This window comes from Erinaceus europaeus, chromosome 20 (assembly GCF_950295315.1).
Source record: "Erinaceus europaeus chromosome 20, mEriEur2.1, whole genome shotgun sequence".
Taxonomy (NCBI): Eukaryota; Metazoa; Chordata; class Mammalia; order Eulipotyphla; family Erinaceidae; genus Erinaceus; species Erinaceus europaeus.
The window spans coordinates 14,546,750-14,558,724 of record NC_080181.1 but is presented as its reverse complement, the minus strand read 5'-3'; the positions used below and the strand labels follow the sequence as shown (position 1 = coordinate 14,558,724).

At 46.8% G+C, this 11,975-nt stretch overlaps 3 protein-coding genes across 6 annotated transcripts in view; 2 read left to right on the top strand and 1 right to left on the bottom strand.

Annotated features, from left to right (window-relative positions):
- Window positions 1–10,275, bottom strand: part of RPS25 (ribosomal protein S25) — a 303,551-nt gene extending 293,276 nt beyond the window's left edge. The window contains exons 1-4 of one of the 2 annotated variants that reach the window (XM_060179966.1): window positions 10,120–10,275; window positions 9,790–9,885; window positions 8,868–9,051; window positions 8,337–8,469 (exon numbers count right to left, since the gene is read on the bottom strand). In XM_060179966.1, coding sequence (XP_060035949.1) covers window positions 8,375–8,469; window positions 8,868–9,051; window positions 9,790–9,885; window positions 10,120–10,122 — 378 coding nt within the window. In that variant the 5' untranslated portion in view covers window positions 10,123–10,275 and the 3' untranslated portion in view covers window positions 8,337–8,374. Of the gene's footprint in view, window positions 1–8,331; window positions 8,470–8,867; window positions 9,052–9,789; window positions 9,886–10,119 lie in introns of those variants that run through there. The other variant, XM_007523598.3, reaches the window with a different exon arrangement.
- CENATAC (centrosomal AT-AC splicing factor) lies at window positions 2,767–8,050 on the top strand. Its single transcript, XM_007523631.3, has 11 exons — window positions 2,767–2,925; window positions 3,042–3,205; window positions 3,578–3,676; window positions 4,626–4,692; window positions 4,791–4,853; window positions 5,199–5,263; window positions 5,397–5,502; window positions 6,446–6,476; window positions 7,277–7,363; window positions 7,720–7,852; window positions 7,954–8,050. Exons 1-11 carry the CDS (start codon window positions 2,806–2,808, stop codon window positions 8,036–8,038), a joined length of 1,020 nt encoding a protein of 339 aa, XP_007523693.1. The 5' UTR covers window positions 2,767–2,805; the 3' UTR covers window positions 8,039–8,050.
- Window positions 10,276–10,299: 24 nt separating the features above from the next.
- TRAPPC4 (trafficking protein particle complex subunit 4) overlaps window positions 10,300–11,975 on the top strand; it is a 34,550-nt gene continuing 32,874 nt past the window's right edge. For 2 of the 3 annotated variants that reach the window (XM_060179964.1, XM_007523597.3), the window contains exons 1-3: window positions 10,300–10,717; window positions 10,868–11,042; window positions 11,205–11,308. In XM_060179964.1, coding sequence (XP_060035947.1) covers window positions 10,543–10,717; window positions 10,868–11,042; window positions 11,205–11,308 — 454 coding nt within the window. In that variant the 5' untranslated portion in view covers window positions 10,300–10,542. The remainder of the gene's footprint in view (window positions 10,718–10,867; window positions 11,043–11,204; window positions 11,309–11,975) is intronic. The other variant, XM_060179965.1, reaches the window with a different exon arrangement.

Below are 11,975 nucleotides of genomic sequence, written 5' to 3'. Positions count from 1 at the left end.
AATGCAGAAATGCATAATGACTTTTGACAACCCAATAGCTCACTTGGATAGTGGGCTGCTTTTTTATGTGTGCAATCCAGATTTAAATCCAACCGCCAGTGCAGTGAAGGATGCTAAGGTACTGTGGTATCTTTCACTCTGCCTGAGTCTTAAAGGGAAAGAAAGGGCTGGGGAGATAGCATAAAGGTTATGTAAACAAACTCATGCCTGAGGGTTCCAGGTTCAGTCCCCCAAACCACTATAAGCCAGAGGTGGCCAAAAAAAAAAAAATGCGAAAGGATTTTCATGTCTGAAGTCCCAATGGTCCTAGGCTCAGTCCCCAGCACCATGAAAAGAAAAAGTATTGAGAGTCTGGTGGCAGCGCAGCAGGTTAAGTGCACAAAGCACAAGGACCAGCATAAGGATCCCAGTTCGAGAATTATGTATTAATGAGAGAGAGAAAGAACCAGAGCATCTTTAAATTTATTGGGGAATTAATGTTTTACATTCAACAGTAAATACAATAGTTTGTACATGCATAACATTTCCCAGTTTTCCACATAACAATACAACCCCCATTAGGTCCTCTGTCATCCTTCTTGGATCTGTATTCGCCCCACCCACCCACCCACCCCAGAGTCTTATTTTGGTGCAATATGTCAATTTCAGTTCAGGTTCTACTTGTGTTTTCTTTTCTGATCTTATTTTTCAACTTCTGCCTGAGAGTGAGATCATCCCATATTCATCTTCTGTTTCTGACTTATTTCACTTAACATGAATTTTTCAAGGTCCATCCAAGATCGGCTGAAAACGGTGAAGTCACCATTTTTTATAGCTGAGTAGTATTCCATTATATGAATATACCAGAACTTGCTCAGCCACTCATCTGTTGTTGGATACCTGGGTTGCTTCCAGGTTTTGGCTATTACAAATTGTGCTGCCAAGAACATATGTGTACACAGATCTTTTTGGATGGATATGTTGGATTCCTTAGGATATATCCCCAAGAGAGGAATTGCAGGATCATAGGGTAGGTCCATTTCTAGCCTTCCGAGAGTTCTCGCTTGTTTTTATTTTTAAAATAGTTATTTTGGGGAGTTGGGCGGTGGCAAAGCATGTTAAGTGCACCTGGCGTGAAGTGCAAGGACCCGCATAAGGATTCCAGTTTGAGCCCCCGGCTCCCCACCTGCAGGGGAGTCGCTTCACAGGTAGTGAAGCAGGTCTGCAGGTGTCTGTCTTTCCCACTCTCTGTCTCCCCTTCCTCTCTCCATTTCTCTCTGTCCTAACAGTGACGACATCAATAACAACAACAATAATAACTACAACAATAAACAAGGGCAACAAAAGGGAAAATAAATATAAAAATTAAAAATATTTATTTTGATAGAACAGAGAAATTGAGAGGGAAGTGGAGATAGAGTAGGAGAGAAAGACATCTGCAGCAATTCTTCACTTCTCCTGAAGCTTCTCTGCAAGTGGGGACTGGGGACGTGAATCTGGGTTCTTGTGCATGGTGATTTATTTATTTATTTATTTATTTATTTATAGTAAAGCTCTGGGTACACAGTGAGTTCCTTACAATTATTAGTTGTGACTGTTATTTGTTACATTAATTACTATTATGGAGGGGCCAGGCGGTGGCGCACCGGGTTAAGCACACACATTACAGTATGTAAAGACCCAGGTTTAGTCCCCTAGTCCCCCACCTGCAGAGGGGAAGTTTCACAAGTGGCGAAGCAGGGCTATAGGGCTCTCTCTCTCTCCATCTCTTACCAGAGTACTGCTCAGCTCTAGCTTATGGTGGTGTGGGGAATTGAACCTGGGACTTCGGAGCCTCAAGCATGAGAGTCTTTGGAAAACAATTATTCTTTTTTTTCCCCCTCTTTTGTTGCTCTTGTTTTTTTAAAGCATTTTTAAAAAAAATTATCTTTATTTATTGGATAGAAACAGCCAGAAATTGAGAGGGAAGGAGGAGACAGACACCTGCAGCCCTGCTTCACCACTCGCAAAGCTTTCCCCCTGCAGATGGGGGTCAGGGACTCGAACCCGGGTCATTTCACACTGTGACAAGTCGCTCAACCAGGTGCGCCACCACCAGGCCCCTGTTTTTTTTTTTTTTAAATTATTGTTATTATTGTTGTAGTTATTGTTGCTGTTGTAATAGATGTTGTCGTTGTTAGGACAGAGAGAAATGGAGAGTGGAGGGGAAGACAGAGGGGGGAGAGAAACCTGTCGACCTGCTTCACCCCCTGTTAAGCGGCTCTCCTACAGGTGGGGAGCCAGGGCTCGAACCCGGATGCTCATCCCGGACCTTGCGCTTTGTGCCACGTGCGTTTAACCCACTGAGCTACCGCCCGACTCCCAGAAAACAATTATTCTATCTGCCCCCCCCCCCGTCTTCCCCTCTCTACTTCCTTATCTCTCAATTTCTCTGTCTCTATCCAATAAATGTATAAATACAATAAATACATTAATACAGTTCCCGCGAGTGCTCAGAGGTGTGGTTTGCAGCCCCACAATTTTACCTGCTGCATGCGCTCCTCCCGCACCTACTGCAAAGAATTGATCATGTGTTCTGGTTAGCGATTGGCAAAGCCTGGGGTGGCAAATGAGGGCTAAGAGAGCGCGGATTGCCGCGCGCGGCCCCGGAGGAGTCTGCAGTGGCACCTGCCGGCCACTAGGGGGCACAAGACGCAGCGTTCAACCCGCCTAGCCATGCTCCTCCCCCGACGTCCCGCCCCGCCCCGCCCCGCCCCGCCCTGCAGTCAAGAGTCACCGGAAATCGCAGGATCCACCTCCAGTCGCGGAAGTCTTGTCTGCAGCGGGATGGCGTCGCCTGAACGCTGCCCACTCTGTCGCCAGACCTTCTTTTGCGGTCGCGGACATGTCTACAGTCGCAAGCACCAGCGGCAGCTGAAGATGGCTTTGGAACGGCTACTACCTCAGGTGCTGGACAGAGGAGGGCGGTAGGGGCCGCGGGGGGTGAGGGGAGCAGCGCAGGGGATGGGACCGGGGGGGGGGATCCCCACTTGGCCGCTGTTCCTTTACACTCTCAACCGCAGGTGGAGGCTGCCCGCAAGGCCATCCGAGCCGCCCAGGTGGAGCGTTTCGTGCCGGAGCATGAGCGCCGCTGCTGGTGCCTCTGCTGCGGCTGTGAGGTGCGCAAACACCTGAGCCATGGCAACGTCACGGTGCTGCACGGGGGGCTGCTGGAACACCTGGCCAGGTGAGAACCGGGCAGGGAGCCTAGCCAGCACGAACCCTGACGTCTGTGGGAGGGAAGACTTGGGGGGTTGAGAATCACACTTATGCGATTTGATCTCTGTGCTTCGATGGAGTCACCTTACAGGCACTGCCAACCTTGAGGGGTCGCGTGGTGGCCACAGTGGTGATGGTGGTCGTGCTGGGAAAGGCAGCTGGGCAACTGGCCCAGTGTTAACTTCCGTCATCTACTCCCAGATTCACGAATTTTGCCTGGGGTAGGAGAGTGGAGGTCTTAAAGAGCCTGATACTCACACCCTCAGCCGTGTGCAGAGGCAGAAAACCAGTTGTCAGTTTGCACTATGTCATTGAGATGACCTGTTCTCTGCATTGGCAGCCCAGAACACAAGAAAGCAACCAACAGGTTCTGGTGGGAGAACAAGCCGGAGTCACAGATGAAGGAGAAGTTTCTGATCTCTCCCAAAGATTATGCACGGTTAGTCAGTGGTTATGAAAGCTAAAGTAGGGGAGTCGGGCGGTAGCGCAGCGGGTTAAGTGCACATGGCGCAAAGCGTACGGACGGCATAAAGATCCTGGTTCGAACCCCTGGTTCCCCACCTGCAGGTGGTCCCTTCACAGGCGGTGAAGCAGGTCTGCAGGTGTCTGTCTGTCTTTCTCTCCTCCACTCTCGATTTCTCTGTCTTATCCAGCAATGACAACAACAATAATAATAACGACAACTCCAAAAGGTAACAACAAGGGCAACAAAAGGGAAAAAAATGGCCTGGGAACTCAAGACTCTCTGGCATGAAACTCTTCTGCATAACCGTTCTGTTTCCATAGCCTTGATAATTTATTTTCTTAAGTGTGATAATGATTTCGTACTGTTCCTCCTCTCAGGACTTGAGTCTAAAATATTTAATCTTAGGATCTAAAGCATATTTTTTCGTTTTGGCTCAGGAAATGTGTGTAAAAGATAAGTAGTCTGGAGCTTGGAATATAGCATAAAATTATGTCTTCTATGCTGGAGACTCTGAGGCCTCTTGTTCAGTCCCCAGACCTCCATAAACCAGAGTCAGGCAGTACCCTGGTCTCTTTCTCTGTATCTCTCATTAAACTAAATGTTTTATCCCCACTTAGAGTGTGAAAAGCTTCTTGAGCGGTAAAGCAGTATAGTAGGTGTCTTTCTTTCCCCCTACCCTCTTGATTTATTTCTGTCTCTATCCAATAAATAAATAAAATATTTTAAAAGCAAATAAAAAAAGAGTGCTCATTATAGTAAAATGTTGACAGTAAATCTTGGTGAAGGGGTATATGTCTTTTGTTTGTACTATTTTGTTTGTGAGTTTAAAATTATTAAAATCTAAAGAAAAATTGTGTGCTGGGGCTTTTTTTTTTTTTAACAACTAGAAGAGAATAAAGCTGTGACTTGTCCTTCTCACTAGATTCAAGAAAGCCATGATAAAAGGTTTGAATTCCTATGAGGAAAAAGAGGACAAAGTGATCAAAGAAGTAAGTTAAAAGAAGGACCTTCAAAGGACACTACCCCCATGATTTTGGTGTTAGTTTTTCATCATACACCTGTCCTAAGCAGCCTCTTTATCCCACAGATGGCTGCTCAGATCCGAGAGGTGGAGCAGAGCCGGCAAGAGGTGGTTCATTCTGCCCTAGAGGTTGGTTTCCCTCGGAGGATCCAGAGCAGTATCCAAATCCACTGATCCTGGTTCTTCCAGACCCAGCATTTCATGAGCCAGCTCTGCTAAGAGAACTGATGAACTCCATTTTTCATTTCCTTGGCTTGACATCCCTTCTTTACCTATACACTAGGGAGCAGACCTTCTCAGTGGGAATGTAGACAGAGTTGAGAGGGAGATGTAGGCAGTCCTGGGAGTGAGGAAAGTTTGCAAGATGAACAGTACTCTCCAAATGTCAGTTTGTTGCCTTTCGGAGGGTGGGAACAGGGCCTAGACCAGCTCTTAAGATCCTAGACACATTTATTTTTCCTGAATCAAACTCAGCCTCAGGCAGTGCCAGACCAAGAAGAGGGCTCTTCAGCATCTGGAAGCTGGAATGGGACCAATAGGTAAGATTGTTAAAAACTGTCTTGTTGGGAGTTTGACATTCTGTAACTTTGAAATGGGAATAAATTTCATCTTTGTTATCCTCATGGTTCAAGGACCTCATATGCCAGCCTGGCTTCTCTTTGTCTTTTTCAGCCAAGTAGCTTCTGTCTCACAGCAGCCCTTGTATTTAGACCTGCCACCAGCCCCAGAACTTGATTGGATGGGGACGGGACAGCCATTGACATTCATTGGTCATCAGGTACAGTGACTAGCCAGCCAGGAAAGGTCCTGGTATCTCTTTTACTTCCCAGTACACCCCTTACTCCCATTTTTCTTAATTCTTCCTCTGGCCCTTTCCCTCTTTCCATGTGTCATAGTATTATATTTGGTTGCTTTCTAGGAGTGCCAACTCCTAAATCTTGGTCTGTGCTAAATCCATTATTACAGCTCAACACAGGACACATTTTTAGATATCCCAGAGACTGGAAGCTCATTCTCACAACGGCTGTACTTGGTAGTTTTTGCTTAGCTCAGCAACTATTGATGGCAGGTATCTAATCCCATCTTTACAGCCTACAGCCTGTCAACTAGTATGTTTATCTTCTGAATACAAGCTGGCCTCAGTTCTATACCTTGGAATATCTATTCCCACTGCAATCTTGTCCCACACAGAGAATTAATGCAAAATCTATTTTGCACTCCAGTTCTTCCTGTTTTTTGCACATGTAGTTGCCACTGCTTTAAATAGGCTTTCCTTCCATAACCAGTTAGTGTTTAGATTACCTCTACTCTCCAATAATCACTTTTTGATGGAAGGTTTATTTGAATAGGTTATTTTGTAAGGTAAACAGATGTAAACTTTTAAGGCAGTGAATTCAATTTGTATAATTTTTACCTCTTCACAATTGTATGTTCTCTTGAGTGTGGGGTTACAATTCACCTGGCCATAGTAGCCAAGAATCTTTTGAGAAAATGCTGTCTTCCAAGGATTAACATCTGAACTGGGAGACAGCATAATGCTTACAAAAATTAGTTAAGCATAAGGCTCCCAGGTTCAATCCCTAGCACCACCATAAACCAATGCAGAGCAGTACTCTGGTTAAAAAAAAAAAAAAAAGTCAACATCAAGAATTAACTCCCAATAGTTTGTGTTCTGGTTATACTTAGATCAATCTTTTCCTTTTCCCCACTTCCAACTATAGGATATACCAGGAGTTGGCAACATTCACTCAGGTAAGGCTCAAGGCAGTGTTTCTCAAAAAATTAAGGGCTGAGGGATATAGCATAATGGTTAGGCAAAGAGACTCATGACTGAGGCTCCAGAGTCCCAGGTTCAATCCCCTACACCATCATAAACCAGAGTTGAGCAGTGCTCTGTTAAAAAAAAACAAAAAGTTAATGGGGCCGGGTACTTGGTTGAGTATATGTTACATGGCACTAGGTTTAAACCCTTAGTTTAAACTAAGCCTGTTGCGGGGCGGGGGAGTGGGAACAGACACTTTATGGGCAGTAGTAAAGCAGGTGTCTCATTTATCTTCTCCACCCCTCTTAATTCCTATCCAGTAAATAAGACATAAAATTACTTATTCACGAGAACCGCAACATACTGACATGCAAAGCCAGAGACTGAATTTGAAATCTGACATGCTTCAGTCTAGCTGCTGCATCACCTCCAGGACCACAAAAGACAAATTTTATATGAAGAACCTTCAAGGTCCTTGCAGAAAAACTCAGAAAGGGCTAGGGAGATGGCACTATTGGAAGTGCCACAGAAGGACTCTAGATCCAACCTCCAGTATTATACATCTGAACTGAGTAGTTGGAAAGTAAAAAAATTCTTGTAGCAGGGAAAATATCTGTTGGTAGTGAGGGACCCTTGTCCCTGAAGCCACATGTATTGGCTATTTTGACATACTCAGTGAGTAGATACTAGTACAGGGTGCATTCCTAGGCAGTCTTAAGTTCCACACATCAAAGTCCCACTGAACTACCACCTGAGGTTTCAAATACTTACTGGGTCTTCCATTTCTCAGGTGCCACACCTCCCTGGATGGTCCATGAGGAGCACAGCTGTGGGAACCAACAAATAGGACCCTCCTATGAAGAATTTCTCAAAGAAAGTAAGTAGGGTCAAGGAGGAACATGAGGCCCTGGGTTTGACCCTAAATACAAGACATCCCTTTGGGAGTGGGGTGGTGGCACAGGAGGCTAAGTGCATGTGGCGCAAAGTGCAAGGACCAGTGTGAGGATCCTGGCCTCTGGCTCCCCACCTGCAGGGGGTTTGCTTCACAGGCAGTGAAGTAGGTCTGCAGGTGTGTCTATCTTTCTCTGCTCCTGTCTTCCCCTCCTTTCTTGGTTTCTCTGTCCTAACCAACAAGGACAGCAACAATAACAATGACGGTAAACAACAAAGGGATAAAAATAAAAAACTAAAAAGACATCCTTCCTACTCAAAACCTGTCACTTGCCATTGCAGAAGAAAAACAGAAATTGAAAAAGCTTCCTGCAGGAAGAGTTGGGGCAAACTTTGATCACAGCTCCAGTACCAGTGCTGGATGGCTGCCCTCTTTTGGTCGAGTGTGGAATAATGGACGTCGCTGGCAATCCAGGTAAAGTCCAGAGGCAAAATGCAACCCACTACCATTTGGGAGATTTCAATATTCTCTTGAATATTGAAATAATATCCTCTTGAATATTATTTTTCTTCCAGGGATCAATTCAAAACAGAAGCTGCAGCAACAAACAGTCACAATGGAAGAAAAAGGAAAAAAGCTGGTCTCCTGATAAACCAATAAAGTTGCACTTGGAATTCTTGTTTTTTTTAATAGATTCAGTTTCAGATAAGAGAGAACAAGAGAGACCTGCTTCACTGCCTATGAAGCAACTCCCCTGCAGGTGGGAACTGGGGGCTTGAACTAGGATCCTTATGCCTGTCCCTGCACTTAACCCACTGCACTACTGCCCGGCTCCCACGTTTTTTTTCTTTGGTGGCATTGAGGATGTGGTGCTGGGGATTTAACTGGTCAGTGTGGGAAGTCTTTGCATAACCACGGCTTTCTTAGGAATCAAACACAATCGCATGTTTTTGATAGTTTTTTTATTTTTCAAAATGTACAATATTTGGGACTTGTTCATGCATCTTCACCAGCAGCTGGGGCATCTCCACCCTTGGTGTTTCTGGTGTAGATTACTTGAGCTCTGTGTTTTGATACCAGTTTAATAAGCCCTAAGGAGAAAAGATCAGGTTTTTATAGAGTACTATCCTCAGTAGATGCTAAAAGTGTCCTCTGTGATCAGAGTGCCACCCAACTCCTAGCATTATCCCCATGTGTTAGCATTACACTGCCTGGTCCAAAATCGAGTCCCAGATTACTCCCACCAAACAAACTATAGACTGAGAAGTAAACATGCTTACAATCAACAGTGATAAACCAATTTCCTGCACCCTTTCTAATAAGCCACTGCAGGTCAGTCACACAAATAACATACTTATCTACATTTTAAATGACCATTACACTAAGCCACCAACCAGCTCCAATTACTATTGGTTATTTCCAGTGGATCTCCACATGGCCAGGCTAGCTTAATGTGCAGAAGCAGGCCAGCACAATAAATCCCTCTCACCTTTACTGAGGAGCTCCTGAAGGGCAGCTCTGGCCAGCGAGCCGCGAATCTTCAGTCTCTCAGAGACAACAGCTGGAGTTATGAGCTTATAGTTAGGAACTTCTTTACAAAGCTTGTCATACGTGGCTTTGTCAAACAAGACGAGGTTATTAAGCTTGTCCCGAACTTTGCCTTTGGACCACTTCTGCTCACACACACAAAAACAAGTAGTATTAGAATACAACCATCAGGGCCTAGGGTAGATAGCATAATGGTTATGCAAACAGAGCCTCATGCCTGAGGCTCCAAAGTCCCAGGTTCAATCACCCAAACCACCATAAGCCAGAGCTGAACAGTCCTCTGATATTAAAAAAAAAAAAAAAAACCATCTATGAAAAGAACCTTTCAGTTAACTGAATTCGAACATACACAAATATTCAGGAAACAAGGCGCTGGGTTACCATTAATGGGCCCAAATACACATTAAAATCAGCCCAACCGCCCTAAGAAAATAATTTCACAAGAGGGTGAATGGCGTGAGCATCACCCTACCACATGCGGTGCAGGGATCAAATGCAAGGCCACAATACACTAAGGCCTATAGTTTATTTGCAGTTATTATTGGGTATTGAGAGTCTGAGAGCGAGGTAAAGAGACAGGATCACCTGAAGCCCTGCTTCACCACCTGCGAAGCTCTCCTCCTGCAGGTGGGGACCAGGGACTTGAACCCGGGTCCTCAGGCACCACAATGCACGCGCTCAACCAAGTGCGCCACCGCCCTGCCTCTATACCCACTTTTTACACTCCATTTCTCAAATCTGAGGAGACCGTAAAAAATGGGACCATAAATTCTAGTAACCTTAGTCTAGAGCCCACAACTTTAGTAGCCATTTGCTACACGCGTCACTCGTTAATTCTACGAGAGGCGCTCCCATCATCCTACCTTCTTTTTGGCCTTTCCCCCAGACTTGTTCACCGGATCTTTGTCTTTCTTGGCCGATTTTCCGGCATCTTTTTTCTTCTTGTCGTCCTTGGGTGGCTGTAAAACAATATTGAGAAGTCAGCCGGGTTACCGGCAAGTCCCCATGTTTCCTTACTCCTGCGCCCCCAGCCCACCCGCCCAAATTACTGGAGCACATGGGCAAAGCTATACACCTCCCACCCGGGATGTAGCGCAGCAGTTCTGGAAGCATTCCCTACCACGCCGCTCTAACTACGGCCCAGCATCTCCCCGCTCTCGGAACCACGCCGGTATCACAGCCCGACAACTCACCATCGCGAAGCTTGGAGAGCAGCAAAATCTACCACTGTCGCGTTAAGATGTCGGACAGAAAGGAAGTACGGTTGGCGAACTAGCCCAGAGACTCCAATCCGCCACGAGTGCTTCCGGGGCAAGAGGCGGGCTTCGGGGCGGAAGTTCGTCGTCGTTCTGTCTGGCAGTGGTACACGGAAGCTAAGTCCTTAGCCACTGCCCGGTCTCGGTGGATATGCAGCTGGTTTTGAAAAAAACGGGACGTTGCTATTTTATGACATGAATAACTGGGGAAAAGAATCAGAAAACTTTTCCAAGTTTCGGCAACTACGCCTTATTTCACCCCTGCGTGCGGTCTCGAGTGCGCGTGCGCCGCAGTGAGCGGGGCGTCTGGGCGGGGCCAGAGGAGAAAGCCGAGCGGGTCTCGCGGCCCCGGCGGCAGTAATGGCGATCTTCAGTGTGTATGTAGTGAACAAGGCTGGCGGCCTGATTTACCAGCTGGACAGTTACGCGCCACGAGCCGAGGCGGAGAAAACTTTCAGTTACCCTCTTGATCTCCTGCTTAAGCTGCACGACGAGCGTGTGCTGGTCGCCTTCGGCCAGCGCGATGGAATCCGGGGTGGGTCAGGCTGGGGCGGGGCCCGGTGCTGGGGAAGGGGGCTGGGGCTTGTCGGAGCCGGAGGGGTGAGGAGTAGGGCCGCCCCTCCACGCCGGGCGGGGTTTCCGTATTGTGGCTGCTTTCTGCTGACCCTCAGCTTCGCCTCTGCAGTGGGCCACGCAGTGCTTGCCATCAATGGCATGGACGTGAATGGCAAGTACACGGCAGATGGGAAGGAGGTGCTGGAGTACCTGGGCAACTCTGCTAACTACCCAGTATCCATCAGATTCGGCCGGCCCCGCCTTACCTCCAATGAGAAGCTCATGCTGGCCTCTATGTTCCACTCGTAAGTAACCCGCCCCCCCCCACCACCAAATTTATTCATCTGTCAGCCTGTACTTAGCTAGCTTTCAGACCAGCTGAGTTATTGTGGTTCTGCCGCAGTGTCCAGAGCAGTTAAATGCACCCTGTTGGGGTGCATTCTCAACTTTAACTCCTTTGCAAATAGGCTCTTCGCAATTGGCTCCCAGCTGTCACCGGAACAGGGCAGTTCAGGCATTGAGATGCTGGAGACAGACACGTTCAAACTGCACTGCTTCCAGACGCTGACAGGTATGCCTCCCCAGATAGGCCACAGGACTGGGGCAGGGCAGGCTCAGTGAAGGGACTGACAACGAATAGCTTTGCTTAGTGCCCCCCTCCCCCACCGCCAACAGTTGCACACAAAACAAACATCCATTTGTTTTGTGTATCCAAAGCTAATATTTAATTTGACGCCAGTTTTGTCCTCACCACTCAGTATGCCCAGTTCCTGTAATCTGTACACAGACAAAACTCACCTTAATGCTAACTTTATGCCTATCTCCTTTTTTTTAAATACTCTTTATTTATTCTCTTTTCTTGCCCTTGTTTTTTGTCGTAGTTATTGATGTCATTGGTCATTGTTGGATAGGACATAGAGAAATGGAGAGAGGAGGGGAAGAAATGGAGAGAGGAGGGGAAGACAGAGGGTGAAGAGAAAGACAGACACCTGCAGACCTGCTTCACCACCTGTGAAGCGACTCCCCTGCAGGTGGGGAGCCGGGGACTTGAACCTGGATCCTTGTGCGGGTCCTTGTGCTTTGCGCCACCTGTGCTTAACCCGCTGCCCGACTCCTCTCTCTTTTTTTTTTTTTTTAAAGATTTCTTTTGTCCCCTTTTTGTTGCCTTTGTTGTTTATCGTTGTTATTGCTGTCATTGTTACTGGATAGGACAGAGGGAGAGAAAGACACCTGCAGAC

Bases quoted from the DNA above. Each gene is read 5' to 3' on its own strand.
- CENATAC (XM_007523631.3), top strand. From the start codon at position 2,806: ATGGCGTCGCCTGAACGCTGCCCACTCTGTCGCCAGACCTTCTTTTGC. The intron at 2,926-3,041 runs GTGCTGGACAGA...TCTCAACCGCAG, and splicing joins TGGAACGGCTACTACCTCAG to GTGGAGGCTGCCCGCAAGGC. The intron at 3,206-3,577 runs GTGAGAACCGGG...CTGCATTGGCAG, and splicing joins CTGCTGGAACACCTGGCCAG to CCCAGAACACAAGAAAGCAA.